This window comes from Thermobia domestica, chromosome 9 (genome assembly GCF_964235325.1).
Source record: "Thermobia domestica chromosome 9, izTheDome1.hap1.1, whole genome shotgun sequence".
Taxonomy (NCBI): domain Eukaryota; kingdom Metazoa; phylum Arthropoda; class Insecta; order Zygentoma; family Lepismatidae; genus Thermobia; species Thermobia domestica.
This window is the reverse complement of record NC_137462.1, coordinates 180729108-180756612: the sequence shown is the minus strand read 5'-3', so window position 1 is coordinate 180756612 and position 27505 is coordinate 180729108. Positions and strand designations below refer to the sequence as shown.

Genomic DNA, 27505 nt, shown 5'->3' with positions numbered 1-27505 from the left:
AAATGCTAGCCATGTCACTTACCTGGCTAACATTTACTCACATTAAAAAAAAAATATAGTTTCGTGGCGGTCTATAGGTGTAAAAGTAAATAAAGTTAAAATGTGTTTGACCGTGTTGTGGCCGTAACGTAATGTAATACTAATATAAATAAATAAATAAATATAAATATAAATGTTTTATCGACAAGTGAGAGACTCTTGGGCCCAACACCAATGATAATTTATAAGAATATTGATAAAGACCCCATGGTATTTTGAGTATAGGCCACGATTAATGGAAGTACATGTGTAATGATGAGTGCGTGTGATATTTCGGCGTCTTGCGCTAACTGTATTTGTTGCTGACAAAATTGAATAATTCGGTACGCGTTGGGAAAGGAAGGTTATTTGGTTGAATTAGGTAAGAAGTTGCAGTGAAGGAAATTTAGATTTTAGGTAGAAACCAACAGCACAATAGTGAACTTTCTTAATGGAACAACTGACAATTGTTCAGATATAGTGTCAAAGTAGGTTTCATCAGTATATACACTTCATGTATATGGATTTTTTTTTTACCCTACCACTTTCATCATGCACAAGTGCATGATGTCATTTCACTAATGTGGATGGTCAACTAAAACTGTTTTATGAAAGTTATGGTCTACACTTAAGTTTTATTCTCTGTCGAACGGCAAAGAAATATTTTATCCCGAAGTCCAAACATTATTCCAAGCGGCTGACTTGCGTGGTGTGCTTCTGGCGTGCAGTAGACAACGTGTTGTATGTGTGTGTGTGTGTGTGTTGATTTGGGAGGATGCAAATTTTGTTGTTTTCTGCGATTTCGTTTTCGTACTTTCGGAATCTGTTAAATGCAAGGAGAAAATCGATAGAGATGATGTTCAAACTTTATTATTGACTTCCCACTACTATAAGATAACACGCCGCTCCCTTTTCCTCTTACGTTCTAGAAACGCGGCGCATGTCTGTAGCGAGCATGTCTTTGTGAGCTCATTTTGGGATTTTGGCAGTTTTCTTCCCAAAATGTCGGAATTTTGAATTATTATTATTATTATTATTTCTTATTATTTTCTTAGATTGGAGTCAGTGCTTTACTATTTTCCTGTCTTCTACGGACATTTAAAACTACCACGATTTTTTTTTTTTTTTTTTTTTTTTTTTTTTTTTTTTTTTTTTTTTTTTTTTTTTTTTAGAATATTTCAAAATTAAACAGGAAAACCCAACCTTCCGATGTAGTCGGCCGTAACCGACATGGACGTTTCTGGCAGATTACAGCGACTAGAGCGCGGGGAACCTAAGAGTAACGCCTAGGGTGTTTTCTCTTGGTTTCCATGCTAGGACACAGCAATTTCAGCGATCATGTCGGGACATTTCAATCCGCCCGATATTTGGGGGCGGTATTCGTTCGGAGTTTATGAAATAGTTTGGATATTCAGCGAATGTTTATTTATTTATTTATTTATTTATTTATTTTTATTTTTTTTTTTTTTAGCGTGGGAAACTATCAATGTCCACTTCTTACTTCTTCTTCATACCCTGAAACTTATGCATGTGATGATGATTAACGAGGACTACGAGTTGGGAAATTGTCTAAATTAATGCTAGCGATATTTTTGGAGTAGGGGAAAATATATTTGGCATTTAAAATAGTTGCTAAGTTTTTGAAAAAAAAAAAAAAAAAAAACGACTCGCAGTTTCGTTTACTCTCAACTAAGTAACTTTGCCTGAATTTCTTTTGACTCCTGATTTTTCCTTGTTCTAACCTATCTCTTTATTGTAATATCCCCCTATTTTCCCTAAACATGTTAATATATCTATATAAAAGTTTGAGCGTCAATTCGTAGTGGTTGTTAACTTTTTTGCTGTTTATACATTGGTTTGTATTGTACACAATATATATATTATACTCAATGATTACGTTTCGGGCCTATCTGCTACCTTCTTCGGTCGTGTGTCTGGATTATGGCGAGCTGGGTTATTCAGTGCCAGATTAACATTTCAATACATGTTTTTTTTTCTTTCCTGTTTCTTGCGACATAACTTAACTGATATCGTATTTCCTTGTTGAGCTGAGTGCAAATACCCATTCTGTGTAGGAAGAATCACAATATACCACCTGATTTTGTTCTCTCCCCTCCTATTTGTTACGGTTGTCGATACATTTGAATGCATTTAGAGAAAATTATTGATCTTACAAATACTATGTTTTTTTTTTCTTTTACTCATATACCTAATTTTGAAGTAGACTTGTTTTAATAATTTTGTTCACCCAAAGTCATTTTGTAACATATATAATGAAGTAAAGCTTCCTAGCGCCACAGAGCATTCTATATAAATATGTTGTACGCAGTGGAAAAGGGGTTGAAAATAAAATTGAATTGTGATGCATATATTATATGATTACAGGGAATTGTAACGTTACGATGAAACATATATAATTAATCATTACGAAATGTTTGAAGTAAGTAAAGAAATGTAAAGTTAGCCCTGTATTTACCGATTCTACATGATTTTTGTCGAGTCCCGACCTGCCAGTACATTGTTCGAATTGCCATCTGAAGTGTTAGCCATATTTTGTTTGACTTTTTTTTTTTTTTTTTTTTTAATATATATTTGCTGATTTTAATATAATTCAAGCACGATATTTGTGTATACGTATCATTCAATACTGTTAAAATTTTGTAAATTGGGTGGAGAGACATAATTATGCATCAACTTCTCAGCGAAATAGTGATTTCAAAAATCAGTGGTGGCAAGTAATATAGTAACAGTCTAAACCAAGCGCTCAGGAATACCAAATTATATCTTTCCAACTTAGTGAAATCAAAGTTAAGAAGCTGTCCCAAAAATATATATATCCTGATCTAAGAAGTTTTGCGGTCGTTATGTTAAGTGGAAGCAGTAAAATATTAGACTACAATCCATCATTTAAAATTCCTCATAATGACTAATTATGCTATTCCCGGATGAGACTTATGATTTCTGTGTGGAAATCGAATTTTCTTCAGGTATGATACATATAAATAAGTAAACCGATATGGTTCCTCCAAGCAGATCAGTTGGAGCGCTGATCAGAAGAAGGGAAATATATATATATATATATATATATATATATATATATATACTTATAAAGGTGTGCTGTGTACTCTTAGTGAAATTTTGAACTACGATCTAATCGAGATAGGACCCAATATAGATTTTTTTTTTTTTTTTTTATCAAACGATTTAAGATTTAAGTGGATGTGAGCGAAGAGACTCAAGGTTCTAATTAATCCTAACCTCTTCAAGGATTTTGTTTTATTATTATTATTTTTCGTTACTTTGCTAACTTGAAACCCTTTCAAGTATCTTAAAGGAAGTGGTTCATTATTGGACGTTTTATTATCAACCATTCTTCGTATAGTATCAATCGTAATGCCACACTGATAGTGGAGCTAAGAAACAGATTTTGTTTTCTAGACGTGCTTATTAAATTTCACATACGCAAAAGCTACGAAACTTTCTAAAATGTGTAATATATCTATGTATACTAATTTCATTTATGTTTTAATAATCTGGTTACCGATATGTTGGATACTTTAATAATCTCAAATGTAACACCGTTTTCTTAAAACTCATTAGTTAAATCTGTTTTGCGAATAATAAAATTTTAAAATCTTGCTTTCGAATTTTATTATATTCTGTTATACAATTTTTTTTCTTTTCTTCCAATCTTTTTCTGTATGTTAAAATGAATATTTCGTTTATTAAAATGTTTTGTGGAATTGAATTATTTGATTCAACATGTATTAGTAGTGAGTAGTACCTGACTTTTGACTTTAGTGTTTAGTATAATTTAGGAATATGTAATAAGATAGTTTTGGTGTGATACTAGTAATCTATGACAAGTCAACAGAATTACTTTAAACTTGGAAATCCATAAATATCAACATTTAACAGAGTTACCATCAAAAGCCTAATGAATAAAATATGAGGTTAGAAGAAAATAATGAATACGGTAATTTAAGTTAACGGTACCATTTTATTAGGATTTCACTCTGAAATATGATTAGTACATTCATATCAATTTGCAGCTTACCAAGGAGGGTCTCGGTTCATATTCAATTATGTGGCGTAATTGAATATGAATCGGCCTAGTTCCAATTTACTGTTAACTTCGAATTTCTGATACTACAAGTTAACAATAGCATGAAATTACCTTAGAAAAGGTAATTTCGTGTCATTCTTTTAAATTGAAAACGACTCGTCCTCTTCCTCCATTCTGGACACGGTCATATAACTAAAAGAAAATAAAATATAATTTCGGAAGTCCATTGCCTTTTAAAACTTTAATACCTTCATAAATCATTTAAATCCGTTAGGCTTATTACAATTGCCTTGGCGACCAACAAAACAAATTATAACCAGAATGTAGGAGGAGTGACGTAGTTGGGGGTTTCAGGTTTCAATAGAGTTTTCAGATATACCCTGATTTCAAGAAGGGTAACTTTGGCAGGAGGTAAACCTTGACAACAATGGACATCTAATGCTTCGGAGGGAAGGCGGAAGTGTTAGGAACCGGTAGCTCCATGTTTCTTTGTGTTCGGAATGACGTGTGATGATATGTATTTCGGCACGGTATATTTCACGACTTCTTCACTTTTAAGTGTGAAAGAAATCATCCCGCCATGCATTTTCCCGAGTACGAGAAACCATGCTGCTAACGATCCTTAACACTTCCAACATTGCGCTAAAGGATTCCGTGTTTACTGGTATCAAGGCTTATCGTTTGCTTACTTTAGACCAATCATAAAGTCAGAGCATATCTCAAAATTTGGTTAATGGCATGTCTGGGAATTTCACTCTGCAGGAAATAAACTGTACACCCATTGAACGTTAATGAAATGTGTATTTTTGGATTGCGTATGCGTGACTTCCTTTATGCTGATAAGGGCCACCATCCACAGTCTCTGGAATTCGAAATAAGACCCCTTGAAATTTGGCTTTTTCGCGATTCCTCACATCAAAATCAGAGAAAATGTCCATATGAACATTTTCTCTAATTTTAATGTGAGGAATCACCTCTTAAAGTTTGTCGGTATAGTTCATTAACACTCTCTCTCTCTCTCTCTCTCTCTCTCTCTATATATATATATATATATATATATATATATATATATATATATATATATATATATATATATATATTTATTTATTTATTTATTTATTTATTTAGTGTGTCTAATATTTTCTCTTTCAGGCTCATTTTACAGCAATTTGCCGGGACATATTCATAAACATGGAACTGGAATTATTGATAATTTAGCCCTCATGGTTGGAATGCAAGAACACAGTTATGCGGCAGTGATTGATGCAGGCAGTACTGGATCTCGAATCTTGGCGTTCAAGTTCCATAAATCTTTTATAGGTAAACTTCTCTTATATGTTTACCGCTTCGTTTCAATAGTAATAACATACTTTCAGCTGTACTATGCTGCTTTTGCTACAAAGTAATATTTGCTGTGCGAAAATTTAGTGAAAATACAAAGTAGAAACTGGATGCAGTTAGCTAAGGATAGAAGTCAGTGGAGAGCTTTTGTGAACGCGGCATTAAACCTCCGGGTTCCATAGGCCATAGTTAAAATTTAGTGAAAAGCACTGTATAAGTTGAGAAACTTGTCGTTACGTCGTTACAATAAAGGAAACCTAACAAATTATAATAGTGAGTTGTCTAGATATTCTTTTACGTAGAAAATATGCTTATTCATTGCCGGAGAAACAATGAAGTGAAGATTTTTTTTTTTTTTTTAAACCAAAAGTAACTTACGTAAATTCACTAGGAAAGGTTATATAAGATTTGTATAAAAAGTTAGTATTACGCAAAATGATGCAGAAGTAAATTCTTAATCCAGTAACTTGTAAATATGAATTCTGCAGCAACTGATTTTTTAACTTAGGTCCTGTATTTTGCATAGTTTTCTTTATACATAATGTAAAGAGGAAAATTGTTACTGGCTATGAAATAAATAAGTTGTTCTTGTTTCATTATCTTTATTACTGGTTAATTTTTAAGATCTTATTATTATCGTGTTAATTTTTGCATATTTTGATTGTAGATGGGAGTCTAAAACTTGATGATGAATTATTTGTAGAGGTAAAGCCTGGATTGTCTTCCTTCGCAGATGATCCGAAGAAGGTATGTCCCATTTATTGAACGACATATGTAGACTATTGATGGTTACGTAATCTGTGGTTGGGAGAAGACCTAAAATTCTGTTTCATAATAATATGCTTTTCTGATGTAATATGTTTTTAAGACTCAACTGTTTTAATATATTGTGATTTTCTTTGCTTTGGCGATAAATGATTCTGACACAGATACTAACTCCCGTTCATGGAATGTTGCATGGGACGACCTGCAATTTACCATTCTACGATCTCCGTGTTGCTGCTCAACAATTACATCTCATTCTGAACAAGCCTTCACGTTGGGCAACGATCACTGGATTTCCTTTTTTCATCGACAAGACTATGTCTATTTTTATCGCATACACAACTGTTCATATCATCCAGATCTTTATCTGGGCCGTACATGCTTGTCTTTTGTTGACAGCTTCCGATTTCTGGGTCTTCAGTTTGATCACCGGCTGTCTTGAGCAGTCCATCTAAGAGAACTAAAATACCGCTATCTGCATATTGAGAGCACTGAATCTTATGAAAGTATTACTTCATATTTCTTGGGGGTGCTGATTGTATTGTCTTTTTACGACTGTATTGTACCCTGATCCGCACAGATTGGACTATGAATGCATTCTTTATGAATCAGCTAGATTTACAACGTTACACCAACTGAACATTTTCCATTATTTTGGCGTACGTTTGGGGACTTGCATTCCGTACCAGTCTTATTCCCAGCTTCTATGTTGAAGCGCACGAGTCATCATTAACTCAGCGCAGTTATCGGCTAATGCTCCACTATTTTGCTCGTCTAAAGTCAATACTTTACCATCTTTCATCTTTTGCATTGGAAGCTGGACATTGCTAACAACGTTGTTAGGCACAACCCAACAAGGTTGGCTGGTTTAAACAATGTTTTAAACTAGCTGTTTTTTTTTTTTTTTTTTTTCGAGAAAAAAAAACTGGTTTAAACCAAAAAAACGAAAAATGTTAGTAAAAGTGTAAGTGTTCGTAAAATCTTGATGAACACACATTTGTGGATTATCAGTTCCACTCCCGTATATTATTCGTATTATATTCAGACCTAAATTTCCTGTTCATTACTCGAAGAGAATATACTACAAAAGCAACATTTTTAAAATAAGTTTATGAATGTTTCTTTTGTGATTTTTTTTATAGATTGTTATTATTGTTATGCAATTGCAATCAAAGGAACCTTGTAAATATTGTTTCGTTTTTAATAATGTTTATTATTGATAAAATATATCGAATTGCCGTACTTTTTTTTTTGGGGGGGGGGGGTCATACAAACCTCGCGAGATGCATTTATTGAAATCAGAAGTATCTTTGGTATCTATTTATGTATAAATGGGTCAGAGCCAAAGTGGACTCAGATAATTCGTATCTTTATTCACTTTTCTTACTGATATGCAAATTAAGTCGTTGTATTTCTTTAACTTGGACTAATAAAAGTCGTAGTGAACTAACTTGCAATAAATTAGTTCTTCTATACTCTGCAGTATTTTAAAATTATCCATATGTAATTCTGCATTATGGTTTCACTTGTGCAACTGTTTATCTTTTTCTCCTTCTGAAATGACTCTTGACAGTTATATTAACAAGTATGTAAAGGTAGTACAACGTAGTTTTATCAGGAGTCCTGCGTGAGTGAGTCGGCAGACGTATCGCATTTGTAGCCAATTAGTCTCGGCTTCGAGTTCAAATGGAGGGCAATTTCTCTCGGATATAAGCCGAGAAGCGGTTTGGATTCTCTTCCAACATAACCCGATTGTTGCATAATAACACCAAGGCGAAATAAACTTGTTTCTGTCCATATATGATATAAATACATAGAGCAAATTATTTAAACAAAACAAAACAAAACAAACAAAAAAACTGGTTTGAACAAAAAAAAAAACACCGGGTTTTTTGTTTCTTTAAATAAAAACCATGGTTTTTGCCAACCCTGCAACCCAATACTACAAGACCTTTTGGTATTCGTTCTGGAACTTTCGGATGACTTCTCCTTCGAAGTTCCCCTCTTATGTCTGTTGGGTTTACTCCCTATGGAAGATACGTCAACCAGCTATTTCTTTCCATCTGGCCCAATACAAGAAGCCAAGCACCAGTCCTGATGAGTATCATCAAGAGTTTCACTCCTTCTTAGAGCAGTTTCAAGACTACATTGTATTTTTACTGATGATTCCGAAGATGCTGATTCCGTTGAATATACCTTTCTCTTTTCTTTTTTTTAATATACATTTTTTTTTTCAACTACACGTACTTATGGTTTTAAATTACATGCTTTTCTTCAATATATACTGCTGAACTAGTTGCAATTTTACAAACTTTATCTGCATGTCATGTACGTAGTATCGTAATCTGCTGCGTGATTTTCAAAGTGCTCGGAGTAGCTTCGTGGATGTGCACAGTAAACATCCTTTCGTCCAGCAAATCATCCTGTCATAGATCATTTGTACAGAGGGAGAGATACAACTCTGCTGGGTTCCAAACCATATTGGCATAGCTGGTAATGAAGAAGCTGAACATGCAGCAAAGGTTACTGCCTATGAAGGAAGAGAGCTTTTTTTAGTTCATTTCTTTGAAGATGGAATTTGTACTTTGACTAGTGTGGTCAGTTTTGATTTGATGTACTAACCCGCAACTATAGTAATTTTGCTGTGCTTTCTTGATGCATACAGCTTGCGATTTGACTTCACTAACCGTGATTTCTCAATAGGACTAACACCAACATCTATAGCTGACTGATTCAGGGAATGCAATTCTTCTCTTGTAGGTACACAATCTTTATCGTCCACACCATGGAAAACTTTTTGTTCAGTTACTGTCATTGTTGATATTTCGTCGAAGTATTTAGAACACAGAAACATTTAGAATACAAAGCAGTTAGAACACAGAACGTCATTACTGGAAACATCTTCGTTTTGAAACACTCTCTCTAAATCTGAATTGAGCACTCTTATTCCGAACCTGAAGAAAGTCTGTCTTTGGCCCACTCAGAAAACATTTCAAACTCAGTCCTTTCAAAAAAAAAAAAAAAAAAAAAAAAAAAAAAAAAAAAAAAATCAGCAGGATTCTCGCTAAAGCATGCAGATAATGTTGGATCACAAATTTCGGGAACTGCTCTCGTTGTTTGTTGACAACTTAGCTGTGATTTCATGTGCCTTCCCTTTTATATGCTGAGCCAAACACACAGTTATCTGGATAGTTATAGAAAATTCTTACATTATGGAATAATCTAGATGGTTCCAGATAGTTCTAGAAGATTTTGTGACATTCTGGAATTATCTAGATTGTTCCAGAAGGTTCTGTTATATTGTGAAATGGTTTCAATGTGTTCTAGAATTTCTGGAATAATCTGGATGATTCCACTGTTCCAGAAGACCTTTCATGATTTGGAAGGTTCTATGTAAAGAATATCCAGAAGAATAAAACATTTCACCAGTTCCAACCGTGTCTAATTTATCGTTTTCATTCTATTACATAGCACATTGATACGAGAGTAAATTTTGTACAAAGACATTATTACTAATTCAATAACCAAAGTGGCATGTTGTCCTTTTCAGGATATGTAGTATCTTTAGAGATACAACTACTGAATAATTCTCAGAATTTTTTGGATTGGCATTTTTGAACATACAGTATAAATATAATCAGAATTCTACATCACGAGAACTTAGACAATATTTCCAAATGGAGGATATAATTTGAATCAGTAAGTTATTATCTGCAAGTAAACCAACCAACCAAACAAACGAAAATATATCCTGAACCATTTCAGAGATAGACCATTTTAATATTTTTCCGAAAGTCAGATGTAAGAAATTGCGCCGGAGGGCCATCTTTGGTAATCTGTATCTCAGACCAGGAATTTCTTTGAACAAAACAAACAAACAAACAAACAAACAAAAAAAAAATTCTTACTTTGTCCTTAATTTTAACGGCTGTTAAATTTAATAGCATCTGAGACTATCAAGGTAACCCCTATTGCCTGAATTGATATGGTCTATGTCATTACGTTTATTTTATTTACCGATTCTAAATAAAATTTTAGGGTCGCCTTTTATTTTAAATTTGATGTTAGGAATTCCAATTTCGTCGGGTAGATGTCGACCGTCGGATGTTTGCTGCTATCTAGCGGTGAGACGTATAAGTTCTATTACAGGGATGAGTCATAAGTCTTGCAGTATTCTGATACACAATATACCTGATATATTACAGTAAAATGAAAGCAGGTTAATATTCAAAGTATGGTCCCTCGCGTTAAATTATCTGCCAGTTTCTCGATTTCACGTCTTATCCTTAGAAGTAAAAAAGTCAATTACTGTTGTTTCCGCCTCCTGATGATTGGTAAAGCATCGTAATTTCAGGAAATGCGCCTGGATCGGAACAGATCTGATGGGGCAAGGTCAGGACTATCTGCTGGGTGTGGCATCAGTTCGATATCATTGAGTTCCTACGCTTTTTGTTCTGCTTTTGGATCGAGTGTGGTTTTGCGTTATATTGCAACAGGGCGAGCTTTCGGTTCACCAACACAGGGTGTTTTAGGTGTAGTGCATCATTCATCCGATTTAATTGTTCGGAATAAGTGTCGCCATTGATGCTACAACTATCAGGAACGAAGTCGGAGTGAATTACCACTTCTTAGTTCCACCTCACACAACATGACTTTATGCTCAAAACAGGCCTGTTTGACGACCGTTTTGGAAGTTGACTCTTGCTCAACCACTGTTTTCGCACATTTGGATTACGGAAAAACACCCACTTTTCGTCTCAGTTAAAAATCCGTTTCACAAAATGCAGATATCACGGATTTTGTAGGAGTTGTCTGCACACATTCATTCCCCTCTGGGATCCACTCATGGGGCACAATGGGGCAGCTACTGATAGTTTTCCCGAGTTTGTGAAGGTGACGTACTAAAGTTCACCTAGGACACGCCAAATTATTTTGACAATCGTCGTGTGCTGGTAGATGCATGTTCTTCAATGAATATCGCATAGCCTCAGAATCTTACCCTGAGACGCCGGCTCTTGGCCAATCTTCATTTTAATAACCTGGACGAAATTTCCGGAATCAACGAGTTGGGTGTGCTTTGCTTCACTGCATGCTATTTAGTTTGTAGAAATGTTGCAAGACTTATGACTCAGCTTTGTGCCTTTGCAGAAAATAGACTTCAGAAGTTCGGTTATCTCGTAGATTAACGGATGGACATAGGTCACCATTACCTGTTAGGATGTTATTGGATGGACTCCGTTAACAAACTTAGCCGAAATAATTGCTCTAGCTATATATTGCAAAAGACAGAATTCAAAAATTCGCTTTCTTTCAAGAGTTACTATGTCCACTAACGGACAAGCGTAAGTTGACGTTATTCCTTAACATTGACTCCGTTAACGAACTTGTTCAAGATAATTGCCCTAGTTATCTGTTGTCAAATAAATTTTAAAATTCGCTTCCGTTCAAGAGGTATTGTGGGGAGTAAGAGACGCACTAAAATTAAAGTTCCACCACTTGCGTGATTCTAATAACATAATTTATCAGAACTATTCCAAGTACATATGGAATCACAAATATACAGTAAAAAATATACAAATATACAGTATACTTTCGAGTTTTAAAGAAACCTATACTTAAAAAAAACTAGGAGAGCATATGGTTAGATTAATAACTAAATTATTTTCAAATATTTTATTTCATAACCAGAAGAATATTTTAGTCAGTCACTTAAAACTGTTTATCACAACATTCAGTTTTCGTTTATTTACGCAGTATAATAAATAAAATAAAATTCTTTACGTACCTTGCGTATATTTTTCTATTTTTATTTATTTAAGCTTTCTGATACTTCACTCGCAGCAGCTTGGAACACTTTCAGAGGAAATAGCTTAGTGAAGATGTAATCGAACAACGCGTTAGTATGTGGTGACTTTCTCACATATGTTCCCACGTAGACAACTTCTTAAATTTTCATTGAATACTTATACATTTCTCTTCAATTATAAGATGTATTTACACGTAATTATGAAAAAGAACCATTCGTCACTCATACGGTTATACATGAAAAATAATCATTCGTCATTCACACTTCAATCACACCTACCACCATAGATCATATTACCCAAACCCTCGTATATTAATGTCTTACGATTGTGAAAAAGTTGGAAAAAAAATATGAAAGATTTTTGCGATGGTATGAAAAATTTGTAGTTTTTAATTTAGATTGTAATAAAACGAATTTAGTTGAGTTTATTAAAGTGATAATATAGTTTCAACTTTTCTCTAAGGATCATTGATATAGGTTTAATTCTATCCTTTTAGCCCTAATAAAGTAAGATTCATACCTTAAGTATATATTTGTGAAGTTATTTTATGATGATGTGCTTAGTGTCGGTCAAATGTTGATAGATCTGAAATTGCAAGATTTTAGTCCTTTGAATACGCTTCCACAGTGTTCCTGAGGAACTCATCCAAACATGATGTTGGTTGGCGCCCACGCTGCACATATTGGACTGCTATGTTACCAGAACGAAATTTAACAAAACCGACCGCGAATGGTACGTTCATTCGCCATTTCTGGCCCAAATGCACTGTTAATCTATTTTGTGCTTTGCTATACTGAATGTCCCAATTTGAATTCGTAAAGGAAAACCACTTACAGTTGTGTATTGTCCATCGTGTACTTTCATGTGACCCTGCTCAACAGCGCACTACCTCCTGACTGTCTGGGTATCTCAGTCTGTTTGTTGGACACGTACATAGTTCGTGACGTTAGATACGTGACCTTAATCCATCTCTGTATTGTGTTGCTGCGGTGAATTTTACACCAGACATTTCATTCACTAATATTTAAGCATTTTAATATGGACTGAATAACCCTCAGAATTCTGTTTCGAGGTAACTCTACGAAGTGTTGTAGACATGTCACATTGATATGAATCCACTCGCTCGTCAGTAGATGCTTTAGTTCAGGCAAAGTACGAGGATTTGGGTTCCAGCGTGTTTTTTACTCACTGCTGCAAATAATCCCGTAAATTTTCAATTGAATTTAAGTACGGGGATTTTGCAGTACATACCAGCTACGATACGGTACCGGAATGTTCCTCAAACCATGTACAAGTACTTTAAGCCTTATGAACACGGAAGTTGTCATCTTATAAGATGAGCGTCCACTACATACAGATGTTGAAAAAAATAACAAAACCTGGACACTCAGAATGTCCAAATAAACATGCTTGTTCACATTCACGTGTATGAGTGGGCTCAAGTTACGGTTCGAAAAACATCCCCGCTCATTACAGAACCTCCTCCAGCTTGAACTACACCCTTTACACATTGTGGGTAAAATTCCTCGTTGGGCTTTCGGTGCACTCGACGCTTTGCATAATTGGTATACAGACAAAAACAGACTCGTTGTGCCACCTATGCGTTTTAAATCCGCTACAGTCTCGTATCTGTTCGTGAGCTCACTGAAGACAAAGCTCTTTATGGGCTGCAGTGAGAAGTGTCTCCTTCCTTGGTATCCGATTCTAAATATGTTGCATGAAGTTCTCTTCGTAATGTTGTTTCGAAAATGGGTTGAAATTGATCTGCATTTACGAACTGCAGCAATTCCTGTCGAGTTTGGAAACTACTTTGCTTGACCAGCTGTGAACTTTTCGACGGCCTGAGTTAGAATCTTTGTGACTAAAGTTTTCACTCCGTTTTTCGTTCACACGCACGTTAGACCATTCATTGTAGATGCATTGGTCAGCCTGCTCTGGTACACCAACAAATTAGGGAACTTCATTGTACGATGGGCTTGTCCGAACACAATTTTATTTTATTTTATTTATTTATTTATTTATTTATTTTTTTGCCATTTTGTCACATCTTTGCTTCAACCCATCTGGAGGTGTTTTCATTTAACCCACTGGTACACGTCAAGTTAATTGCAATGGTCATGTGTCAGCGCTGATGGGTGACTTGTCACGTTACCAATAAAATGCTATCTATAATGACAGAAACACCATTGTTAGCTACGAGGTGATTAATATTTTGATTGACGTGCTTAATTTTTCAGGTAAAATGTATCTTAATTTTTCAGTTCTTTCTTTCTGTACTTTCTCTTTATTTCAACTATTATTTTAAATTATACCTCATCATTTCCGTATCATATTTAAAATCAAAACAGATAACGCAGATACTTCATTGTTGAAGTTACTGCTGTGTTATTTAATTTTGATATAAGCGAGTTATATCTATACTAGATAAGCATATACATTTACTGTGAAGCGATGAGACATGTTAATTTCTTTTGCATAGCAGTTTGTTAGTATAAATATTTATGCAGTAGAGAACTAACAGCATCATAACACTTTTTGGCGTCAGATGTAAACATTTTATAAAATTACTTCCCCAAGAACTGATAGCAATTTTATTCAAACCTGAAGCATATTTCGCATTTGAATAAAATTGCTTTAGCTCTTTCGAAAGTGTGTGAATACAAGATTTTTTTTTGTTTTGTTTGTTTCTTTAAGATAATTATACTTGTCGAAAGTTTAGTCGTAGTATGTAATTGTTTCTAAATAATTATTTTTGTTGTTGACTAAGGGTGCGAACAAACTTAACGAGTTATTAGATAGAGCTAAGGAGGTTATTCCGAAACCTGATTGGGAGAAAACACCGCTTGCAATGAAGGCAACAGCTGGTCTCAGGCTACTTCCTCAAGAGAAAGCAGATGCTCTACTTGCAGAGGTAAGTAAGCTTTAAAAAATTAATAAATAAATAAATAATAAAACTGTATGTGTAGTGTAGCTGCATGATTGATGTCAAGTTGGACTGTTTGGTTCATATCATTTTGCATTCGGGAACTGCAAGTAGGTTTGCTTTCGTGTTCATGCATTCCGTGGTACGTATGGTTATAAAAGCGGAACGGTAAATCGTGTGATAATTATTTATATAAAGGCAAGAAACGTACTTTTTCTAAAAGCTTAACATACTATCTCGTGAATTTAATATAGGGTAAAAACTAATTTCTTTTTATTTACTTTTTTAAAAGCCATATATCAAGACTTCAGTAATAAATGGTGCAAAAGGTCATATGCGAATTTACATTGAAACATTTCGGAAAAAAATTAAAAGTAGTAGTTTCGTTGATAAAGTTAAAATATGTATTAATTTATTTTGTTTAATATTAAAGATAATCTTATCTAATTCGTATTCGAAAATTGAGAAAATATTACGTATATTATAATATATGGTACAATTCTTAACAACTTTAAATGAATACATCGTTGTCGATTTTTTTTTTTTTTTTTTTAATTTTACGCTAGAATTAGACAAATGATATTGTTTTAACTGTATCAACTATTAATAATCATATATAATATAGTTTAAAAATATTTGTTCATTTATTATTTATTTGTTTTTATTCCGTTTCTTTCGTTGTAAAAACAGTAGTTTAATAAATTTCCCTTTAATATAGGCGAGAAATGTCTTGGCAAAATCTGGGTTTTATACAAATGAAAGGTCTGTGTCCATTATGGATGGAGATGATGAGGGAATATTTTCGTGGTTCACAGTGAATTTTTTGTTGGGTACGTATAGCAGAAAGAACTATTTTGCTTGTAAAATAATAGTTGAATTTTTCGTCATATAAATAGCTATTAGTTACATGCCCGTTTGGTGTACATGTCTGTGTGTAGTATGCATCTTTGTATTTTTGAACTTTTCTTTTAATATTTAAGATGGTATAGTGTCAGTTGGGAACAGTTATGTTCAAAGGTGAGAATATTTTAATAATTTAAAAGGGTCCTTAGTTCTTTGATTGTAACTTTTATAATTGTAGAAATTGTAGTAAACCTAAGAAGTTTAAAACAACTTTACATGTTAGATTCCTATGCTTATAGTTCGGACTTTATATGCAATAAATGTTAAGTAATACGATCTGATATTGTACGGGAAAACGATTTATAACTATGTTGGTAAATCAAATAGAGCATACATTCTGTCAAGAAGGTACCGGGAATTGGTCAATAAAACACAAAATATGCATTATTTATCCAAATTTATTGTATTTCCTTCAAAGTAGGTCCCTTCCGAAATAATTCACATGCCAACGAATGATCCAATCATCAAAACATTTTTGAAACGCATTTTCCGGGATCGACTTAAGTATTCGTGCTTTTTTTGGTTTCGGCTCAGTTGGAAGGCGCCATTCCGAAGCTTATTGACTGGTTTGCATGTCAAACTCGTAAACCTATGTCTCATCATCAGTTACACTGCATTTTATGAATGTGGGATCGGAATTGGCTCGTTCTAGCATGTCTCCAGCAATCCTTAAGCAATTGAGTTTTTGCAGAAAATTCAGGTCTTTCGGCACTAGCCCAGCGGCAACACGTTTCATGCCCAAACAATCGTTTGAAATGGTACGAATTGATTCGTGAGGTACACAAATTTCAGCGGCTCTCTCAGACTTAAACGACGATTTTCAGTCACCATTTCCTTTACTTTAGCAATGTTCAGTTCAGTTCAAGACGGTGATGTCGATCAGAGCGAGGCAAATCTTCCACCACCTCTCGACCGCTTTTGAATGCACTATACCACTCCACTCATACGCGTTTTTGATAAAGTCAGTTCACCGTAAGCTTTATGTAACACTTCCAGCGCTTCGGCATACGTAATTCCATTTGCAATGCAAAATTTCAGACAGATTCTTTGTTCGATAGTTTCATCCATTGTAAAAATTACCTACACACAGTTGTAATGAACTGACAAACAGAGCACTGTAAACAAACTAACTGACAGATAGCGCTCAAACTTCACGTGAGCATAGAGGGCAGCTGTACTAACGTAGCGATAAGAATTATTTCGACGTTCCCTTTCATTGTGCTTTGTAAATGTACAATTCCCAGTACTTTCTTGACTGAATGTACGTCCTTGCATCAGTAAGTTTATTCAAAACATAACTTAGAAGTAATAAACACTAAGGTAGTTTAATTAGTGTTAGTTTGAAATAGTTGTTTTTATACGAGCTCGTATGTGCACATTATGTTACAAGCGGTGTCACTTGCAACAAATCCGTGACATTATTAAAAGTACTATTGAGCAGAAAGATTTCATTAGCTTGTGTTTGTTATAAAAATTGGTGGTCATGTGTGCATGGTTTAAATTTTCATGACAGAATCTGAAAAGTAGTCAATAGACTGTTAAAAGTGTAATGATATGTGAAGGAAAGATAAATACTTGAAATGTGGACAATTTGGAAAATTTTCAATTACAGATCGCCTTGGAGGTAGAGCAGACCAAACTGTTGTTGCATTGGATTTAGGTGGAGGATCGACTCAAATAACATTCGCTCCCAAAGAAAAAGCTACTATTGAAAGTTCTCCATCGGAATACCTTCATCATGTGTCAATCTTTCATACCACCATGGATTTATATACTCACAGGTAATTATTCATCTTCATTTCACTATAGCTATCTATTGGGACGTTTCATGTTCATATCTTATACTGTAGATTTACAATGATGCCCTGACTGTTTCATTAATTGGAGACCTCCATGAACTTGTGCACACGTAATGATAACGGAATCCACAGGATTGTAATAAAAATTAAAAAAGTATATATATACACAGAGTGTCAAAATATGTGTTACAAGCCAATATCTCGCAAACTATACATCAAGTAAGAAAAATATTAGAGTTAATGTACAATATAGAGGAGCCTAAAAAATGAGTCAAACACGAGGTTCCCCGCCACCATTTTGGGGGAGGGGGGTGTACGTGTAATTTTCAAGTGGGAACATAGGTCGAGTGATACCTCGTTCGAAAGAGCTTGGAAAATTAAACAATTCTTGTAGGAAACAATTTTTGATATGGGGCGCAGTTTTCAAGATGACCCCCAAAAATAGTCCTCTATCAGATAAAATTTCCAGTACTTATAAATCAGAAACGTCTGAGTAGAAAAAGCTGAAACAAATGAAAAAGGAAAACGCCATAGACAACGTGGAATGGTGTTGTCGCGGTGTCCCCAGGGCCCCCGTCATGGGGCTCCGGGACCAACCTGAAAATTTCAAATGGGAATATAGGTCGAGTGATACCTTGTTTGATAGATTGTGGAAAACCAAAAAGCTTAGTACAATTTTTTTTTATTTCGGACAAGCCTATTTCAAAATGGCGGCTGAAAATGGTTCCCCATTCAGATACAAAGCGTATTGTTCAAACTGAGTGTTACAAGCCAATATCCAGCGAACTATGCATCAAATAAGAAATATGTTAAGAGTAAATGTACAATACGGACAGATGGTTAAACGAGGTTCTAATTTTGTACTAAACTGTTTGGTATTTCACGATCTATCAAAGAAGGTATTACTCGCCCTATGTTGCCATTTGAAAATTCCACGTACACCTCTGCATCCAAAATGGGGCGGGGGAACCTCGTGTTTAACCCATATTTTAGGCCGTCTGTATTGAACATTGACTCTTTAACACTTTTTTTATGGATGCATAGTTCGCGGGATATTGGCGTGTAACACTCAATTTGAACACTGCACTTTGTATCTGAATGTGGAACCCTTTTCGGCGGCTATTTTGAAACAGGCTTGCCCGAAATCAAAACAAATTTTGTACTAAGCTGCTTGGTTTTCCACGATCTATCAAACAAGGTATCACTCGACCTAAATTCCCATTTAAAATTTTCAAGTTGGTCCCGGAGCCCCATGACGGGGGCCCTGGGGACACCGCGACAACACCATTCCACGTTGTCTATGGCGTTTTCCTTTTTCTTTTTTTTCTCAGCCGTTTCTGATTTATAAGTACTGGAAATTTTATCTGATAGAGGACCATTTTTGGGGGCTATCTTGAAATCGGTGCCCCATATCAAAAATTGTTTCCTACAAAAATTGTTCAATTTTCCAGTTCTTTCCAACGAGGTATCACTCGACCTATGTTCCCATTTGAAAATTTAACGTACACCCCGCTCCCCCTAAAATGGGAGGCAGGAGGAACCTCGTATTTGACTCACTTTTAGGCCCCTCTGTATTGTACATTGACTCTTTAATATTTCTCTTATTTGATGTATAGTTCGCGAGATATTGGCTTGTAACATTTATTTTGAGTCACCCTGTGTATATATATAATATAAAATACACGTATGTATGTGTTTTTGTCAGAATATATGTACCGGCATAGCTATCGGCTGAAGTGAAAGCCATGAGTCTCTACTTATGGGATTTATTGTATAAACAAGAAACAGTTAATTGTTTTCACAGTCTAAAACTATGATTTAAAAACGGACAATACGTGTCCAAAAATATTTTTAGAACTGTATATGCGTATAGTGGTGGGAATGCATTTTAAAGTGTCTAGTAGGATATGACGGATCTGGCCCGTCGTTGGTACACAAGAAGCAAGCGATGGTAGGTGATAGTGATCTCAACATGGCGTACATGGTTTTTAGTGGTCAAAGGCATTAGGCTGGCGACTGCAAAATCTGTTTATTGTTGTCTCGAATCTCACTTAGGGGATGGTTGTTACATGTTGTCCTTTCACCATTTGTTTCTCATGGTCTCTTATAACCAAAAGGGCATAATCGTTGAATGTGAAACTCAAAAGTAAATAAATGAATAAAATGACACCCGACTCGAATAGGCTGTTAAAAGATCTCACAGTACGCACCCAATCGCCCACAGACAGCCGTTTGGGCAGATAGGCGATCGTATACAGAGTCGTATCAATGCGTATGTCGTGTTGAAGTATTCCTTGCTGGCTATAGATCGTGTAGCTAGCCTATAGTCGTTGCCGTCAGGCATCATTTTACCTTGTCTTATAAGTGTTCATTTTGGCAGACCAGAATAGGACGTGTATGTCGAGTAGACCACATTCGGACGCGCGTTATCCTCTGAAAGTTGCGGTCTCGCAGAGTGTCCAAATAAATCGATGGACAGGATTGTCGACGTCATGAATGTATAACGCGTTGTTCATACACCTCTGAATAACGGCCAGAGGGAAGCTCATACCAGATTGCCAGAGGTGGTTCTATATGTCAAATTCGACAACATAGTGAAACTTCTCGCTCAACGACGCCACTCTAGTTTCTTCCGACATCACGAAAGATGTTCTTGGCGATGAGTTTGTCGATTGGTAATAATGCAAGAGGAACATGAAAACGTAGACCTGTAACAGTCGATTATTGTTTAGTGTTATGGACTCATACAACGGACCATAGTGGCTTTAATTGCGCTGATGGTAGTCGTTCTGTCAGTTAGGACAGCCCGAACGATCCTTCTGCCCATGCGCTTCCCGAATGTTGAGGAGAAAGCACCTGCTGTGTAAAACCTCTGTCTTCTATCAAATGTACCACCGATGGGCTAAGTACACGGCACAGGCTTCGCGAGCAGCAATTCTGTAGAACGTACAATCGGCCTTTTGCAACTTGACTATACAACCACGTTCCAAGTCAGGCGTTTGCTAGCGTCTTCTTAAGATTGCAAACAAAGACTGTAATCTACATACACACGAAACTAGCCTCACTCTGTTGTCCTATGACTTTCAAACTGATAGCAGATGTCCTCTACAAATACTATGAGCCACCTATCCTCAGCGGTGGCCGGTGTGTCAGAACTTACAAAGATCTGCATCCCTTCTCTACACACATACATTCGATGGGTGGGTTAGAATAGGGCAGTGTATATAGAATGTACTTAAATGCATTTTCATCAGTATATATAAAAGTAAGGATTAACATTAAGTAGTAATAATCGTAACTTATATTTTAGTTATTTAGGTTTGGGTCTTCAAGCAGCTCGGAAAGAAATTCTTAGTGTAGGCAATCCTCAAGAGGCCACTTTGCTGCGGAGTGAGTGCATAAATCCTATTATTAACACTACTTGGACGTATGGGGGTATTACGTACAATATTGTGTAAGTAGAAGCTGTTTTTATTCTTTGCTAATGTAAAATAAATTAAAGATTGTTGACATATGATGTAAATAAAACTTTTATTAATTTGAATTTTATGTCTAATGCGTAATATAAACTTTGATTTTATTTATGAAAGTAAGTAGAAATGTATAACAAATAAAAGTAGCGTATGATTTTTGAAAAAGATAAGCTCGAAAATTGAAATTACATAAAATTAATCGTAAAATTACATTCAACAGACTTACTGATCCACTGCTGGATATTAGAATGCAACAGTAAGAAGTAGCATCCTCAAATGTGGCAGATATATAACTTAAGATAAAAATGTGGATTGCTACATTTGTGAGCTTGTGGGATTTGTAATAATGTTACGAGACTTCACCAGAAAGTCTAAATGTGACACGACAGTAAATAGGGAAAATGAGACATTGGATGTCATCTTGGAGTATGCCAAACCATGTGTCTGCGACACATTACTAAAGCTATTTGTAAAGTTATTTCTTCGTTACCTTCCGTGATTCAAATATATTTTGAATACTTATAAAGTCCACGAGATTACAAATGAATTGCACCACAGTTATGCACTTTTAGATTATATATTGTTCCACATATACCTTATTTGTCACATTAAAATAATATACATCCAATTATAACAATATGGTTCTTCGTTCTATATATTTCTACATTACCATGTCAACCAGATAAACAAGTTGTCATCTCAACGAAAACAATATTTAAATTATTTCTTCATATATTTTCTTCGTCTTCTTCTTAGTAGCTTGTGCCTTTTAAATAGCACTTTTGCCCGTAAATAGAAACAATATTTAGGAGTACATACAAAAATATACACTATCGTTGTACATGAACTGTAGTATCTAGGGAAGATCACTGATGTGCGAGGCGTTGTGAAATCGTAAACTCTGTGCGTGTTCAGTAGGATAGAGAGAGAGAGAGAGAAGGAGACAAACGCGCTGGCCAAGAAAGAGAACAATCTTTCTTCACTCAGGAAGTATAAGATAATGCGTGCCACATACAGTTGATCGTTATCCGGTTGGAAAGTGTAACCTTATCCAAGACTTCGTGATGTACTGGTGGCTGATCAGAAACTCATCGATCCTTATTAGACACAAGCTGGCTAGAAATCGAATGGCATTCCATACCAAATGCGCAGTACCGGACTAATGTTACGATTGCAATGAATAGCAACATGTCGTTCCTGTTTTAACGGCACCGCCAAACACATGCGGCCATCATGATGCTACAGACAGAAGTGATTCATCTGGGAAGAGAATGTTGTGCCACTTGGCTACCGTACGCTACATTCATAGCATCATTGCAGCCGTACACAATATTCTGTGCAGCAGTTGATGCTGTAAAAATATGGTGAGTCGAAAGTCTCGTGAGGACACTGGTCGCTGTGTAACAACTGCAAATCTGTGCAAAGACAAAAATAAGTTAATATTACTGTCATATTCGACGACAAGGCGTTCACACACATGACACCCTCATGTCGCGCAAACATTTAAAAGCTACTGACTAAAAACTATGGTTGTCTGCCCTAAAGTTTATTTTTCCAGAGACGTGGCGGCGCACGTAATACGTCACGAAACCTCTAGTCATTTTCCTGCCTTTCTATATTTGGCAAATGTGCAGGTAATCCGATAATCCGATGCTTTCTCTTGGTTTCAATTTTATGCTTAGCAGTATATATATCAAACCATTCGAAACATGATGACCACTTACCTAATGTCTGTTATGTCCACCTTTGACTCGGACAGTCGCAGTGAGTTTTGTATGGAAGCAAATGAGGCCTTAATAGGTGGACTGGAATCATGGCGTACCACATCTGCACACACGTCATTCTACGGAGGATGGCGATGAGCTCGGATTCGAACTGACATCCGAATAATATTCAGTTGGATTGAGTGAATTTGGGGGCCATTGCAGTAAGTGGAATTCACCACTGTGCTTCTCGAACCACTGCAGCATAACGTTGGCTTGTGACAAGAAGCGTTATCCTACTGAAAGATGTCATTACCAACTGGAAACATGACGACGTGAATATGTGTACATGATCAGCAATGACCTCCCGATAGGTAGGAGCCATCATGGTGCCCTCCACAAGCACTATTGGCCCTAAAGGTGACCATGTAAAGGTTCCCCAAATCATCGTGGAGTCTGTTGTTCTGATTTGCACGTTTCGAGGAGCTGTTCCCCTGGAAAACGACGGACTCTGACCTGGCCATCGATGTGATGAAAGCAGTATCGTGATTTATTGGACCATGCAACGTTGTGCCATTTGCTTGGCAGTCCAATGACGATAGATACGTGCCCATCCCAGTCGTAATCAATGATGCCGTGCGGTTAATATTGGTACACGTATGAGACGTCGGTGCTGAGGTCCATATCTAGGAGAGTACGATAAACTGTTTACTCAGATGTTAATTGCGTTAATTTTAGTTTGCGCCCTAACTTGGTTTACCAACCTCGAAATCAGTGACGTTCTACATCTTTATAAGGTATGACCGCCCCACTCTTTGTCATTTGGTTCTGGTTTTACCGTCTTTTCCCACCTTTGGAAGACTGTTAACCACAGCAACTCGCAAACAACCGAAGAATCGCGCCGTTTCCTAGATGCTCGTTACCAGCCTTCTGGCCATTACAATCTGACTTCTGTCAAACCCTGATATATCGCCGACATTCCCAATTTTACGTACAAGCACAGCAGTGACCGATTGAGCGAGATCTGTCACCGTCATGCGAACGTTTCTGCTATGCCCCACATGAATCTTACGTCAACCCGACCATTTCGTTCAAAAATAAACAGGCGAATTTGGCTGGTCGAAAAGTCTTAGCGCCCACTGATTTATCCCCAGATTACAAACCATAAACAAAAAACAAGATTATATATATATTCTACGCATCTTTGTCTATTTCTACACATTATCACCACATCCGTTGAGCTACTTGTCCCACTGTACCACAAGTTTATCGATGCCTGCTACGTAGAAGGCGGCCGGCTGATCACGGGAGCAACGACGAACAACATTTTGTACATCGGTATCTTTCGTGAACCTCTGTCTAGCCAGGAACCACCACTTCACATTTCGCACTGCTGAGCACTCATCCCCATATACCGGTTCCGTTTCCCTGTGGATACCTGCAGCTATGTAGTCCTTACATCTTAGAAAACAAATAATACTTCGCTGCTCATATGGGGTGGACATCTTTAGCACTTTACCCATCTTTGGCAACTGATAAATCGCGTGCAATGGAAGAATTCCAAGAAAGCCTACCCGATCGCTTATACATCTCGATTTTGTCTCGAAAATGTTGCAAATTCTAGATTTTCCCTCATAGATATATGTAATGTGTGAATAGGTAAAGATCCTGCGCAGGACTGCTTCCTGCGTTTTGTATGCGCAGTCATTACCACTTCCTGCGAAAACATTATTACGTAATTGTTTCCATTATAAGATGCTTTCGACTGCATAGTGGATACAAAATTATTTATTAATATGTTAAAAAGAAAATGTTTCATTCCATAATTTAATGGTTTGTCCATTTATTTTTTCTTATCAGAGTATGAGTCGAGTACCATTTGTTCCGAAAAAAATATACTTCTAACAGCATTAGAAAGCAAATGTAAAGACAATCCGCTAAGAAAAATCAAATTACAAATTTGTAAGGTGATGCTAAGTTAGATCCAATCAGTTATTAATTATAAGTTTGAATAAATAAAAATGAAATTGATAGTGTAGTAGTTTGTTCGGATATTAAAATAGAATATATTTTGTTGTAGTGGCCCAAAAATCCAAACTTATGAAGTAAAAAAGGCTAAAAAAGGCGAAGTACCAGAGAAGCGACCAATAGTAAATGGGGAGAAGTGTACAAAAATAGTTAAGAATTACGTGGGTAATAAAGTCCACGCACCTACTGAGTTAAGCAGTCGAGAGGTTAACGCATTTTCTTATTATTATGACCGTGCTACGGAAGTTGGTTTGATTGGTAAGCATTTTTTTTTAAAAAAACTTATATTGTAATAATTTGAATTGTGTATATTTAATTCAAGGTTTTTAAAATTATAACATTAATTTCATTTGTTTATATTTGGTTTCTGATCGTGGAAATACAAGGCTTTTAAAATTGGAACAATTTGAAATATTAATGTAGTAGTTGTAAACAGTGATATTTTAGTTGCAGTGTCATATTTCTTTTTCTTCTAAAAAGGACGATGAAGGAAACTTGTTTTTATCAGGATAATATACAAAACTACTTGAAGTACACAATATTATTGTTGTATTTATAGTAAAGTTAAGAAAAAAATAGTAGTAGTTAAGTATTTATTACATAAATGACACGCTTATATTGAAAATGTCTTTTTAAAAAAATATGATACGCATAAGTATAAACGAGATCCGTCATATCGTTTCAGATCCTTTTAAGGGAGGCATGATAACTGTCCAGGACTTCTTGAAGGCAACCAAATCAGGTTGGTAAATTTCTTAATTTTAGAATTATCATATACAAATAATTTTCAAACTTATTTTTATTTAGGCGCGGTGGCTCAGTGGTAGAGCGTTCACCTCCGGTGCTTGGAGTCCCTGGTTCTATCTCTGCTCGCGCCATTTGGACTTTGTGGTGGACAAACACCATGCTCGTGGGTTTTCTCGGGGTTCTCCCGTTTCCCCCCACTTCCTTCATTTCACAATTTCATTCATTTCTCATAATCACAGTCTCCTTTAGTCTAACCGGCATAACCGTGGGACGTAAATCTGAATTTCATTGTTTTTATTTTTATTTATTGTCATCTTGAAGCAATATTTCACAAGCTTTCTTTAGGGCATACAGTTGAGGAATTTTTGCCGTTCCTGTAGATAATAGGACGTATTTGAACATATTTCAAAGGAACGGGAGGTTTTGTTTCTTTTCGAAAAATATAATTTGGACTGTTTGGAAAATTAAATATATTGTTCGTATCGCACTGCGTATCTCTAGTTATCCACGAACCAGTTGGTTTGGTCAGTATTCTGACGAGTATGAAAAAAGTATTTGTATTATTGTGTAGGAAGCGTATTTAGGAGTTTTAGAAAGTGCGAGGTACGCTTTGGTCGCTTGCTGTGCCAGAATAATGCCAGGAATGATCTGCACTTGTAATCGTATCTGATTTCTTTTTTATTCATTTCCCCAGGTAGATGTTTCGCAAAGGCTTTATTTATTTGTAGGTATGGAATGGGTCAATCCATTTAAATATCATGCTCCTTTTGGATAAGATTCAAGTAATCCATTAATCTAAATATAAATTAATCAATAAAAATATACTGTTATCTGTTCCGGCTTGCCTCTAAATAGAGAAAAACAAAAATATACGAATTATTTTGCTGTTTAAAATTGTGATTGACTTAATACACCACTCTCGCAACAGGAGGAGCAAATTATACATGTGCATATTGACAGATCTGTATCGTGCGGAACCAGGATTCAGGTTAACAATCTTTTCAACTTTACAGTTGAATTGGCACCGCAATAACTATGCATGCTGAAATGTATCTTTCTATTATTTCATTAAGCATACTCGATTCTGGTATTATTAGATAACCTGTGGTATATTTTTGTCGTTTAAAATAATGTCATAGTTTTATATGGTTGTTTCATAGTAAAACTAATAATTAAAAGCGGCAAAATATTTAGCGGAGGAGCACAAGCGGCGGTAGGCCAACAGCAGATCAGTTTGCTTTAGTTGCACACGGCTTTGTTTTTCGCGATTCAGGGATAAGGCCGAACAAACAATAGCCACATTATCGGTTAATACTTTTAAAAGTATACTGATGACTTTTATTAACAAGGTTACTTGTAAACTCAGTTTATAGATTCGTGTATTAAGATCATATATATATATATATATATATATATATATATATATATATACAGGGTGGGCCATTTTAATTAATCCACGGAAATATCTGAAAAATGATAAAACATAGAAGAAATGTTTCAAGTATACGTTATATATTGCTAAGGGGGAAAACCAATTCCGCCAAAAGTACCCCCTCCCGCCCCCCTAAATGGGGGTAACGGGGGGTAACTTTGAAATGTCAAATGGGAACATGGGTCGAGTAATACCTTGTTCGAAAGGTCTTGGAAAACTAAGTAACGCTGTACCAAAAGATGTTCCATATTGTGACCGGTTTCAAAATGGCCGCCATAATATGGTTCGGAAACTCCAGTACCCGTAGTGTGAAAACCATGGAAGGTAAATGAATGGAACAAAATTGAAATACGTAAATATCATAGGGCATGTCGAACGGTGTGGTCCCTGTGATCCCAGTGGCCTCCCTAAAGGGGTCTTGGTGGCTAACTTCAAAATTTCAAATAGTAACATGAGTCGAGTTGTACCTCGTTCGATAAATCTTGCAAAATCTAACATAT

At 35.7% G+C, this 27505-nt stretch overlaps 1 protein-coding gene across 4 annotated transcripts in view; it reads left to right on the top strand.

Annotated features, from left to right (window-relative positions):
• Positions 1–27505, top strand: part of NTPase (ectonucleoside triphosphate diphosphohydrolase NTPase) — a 73125-nt gene that overhangs the window by 25992 nt on the left and 19628 nt on the right. For all 4 annotated transcript variants that reach the window (XM_081725558.1, XM_081725556.1, XM_081725557.1 and 1 more), the window contains exons 3-10: positions 5237–5404; positions 6093–6172; positions 14765–14908; positions 15639–15750; positions 17436–17604; positions 20933–21076; positions 24879–25084; positions 25512–25568. In XM_081725558.1, coding sequence (XP_081581684.1) covers positions 5237–5404; positions 6093–6172; positions 14765–14908; positions 15639–15750; positions 17436–17604; positions 20933–21076; positions 24879–25084; positions 25512–25568 — 1080 coding nt within the window. The remainder of the gene's footprint in view (positions 1–5236; positions 5405–6092; positions 6173–14764; positions 14909–15638; positions 15751–17435; positions 17605–20932; positions 21077–24878; positions 25085–25511; positions 25569–27505) is intronic.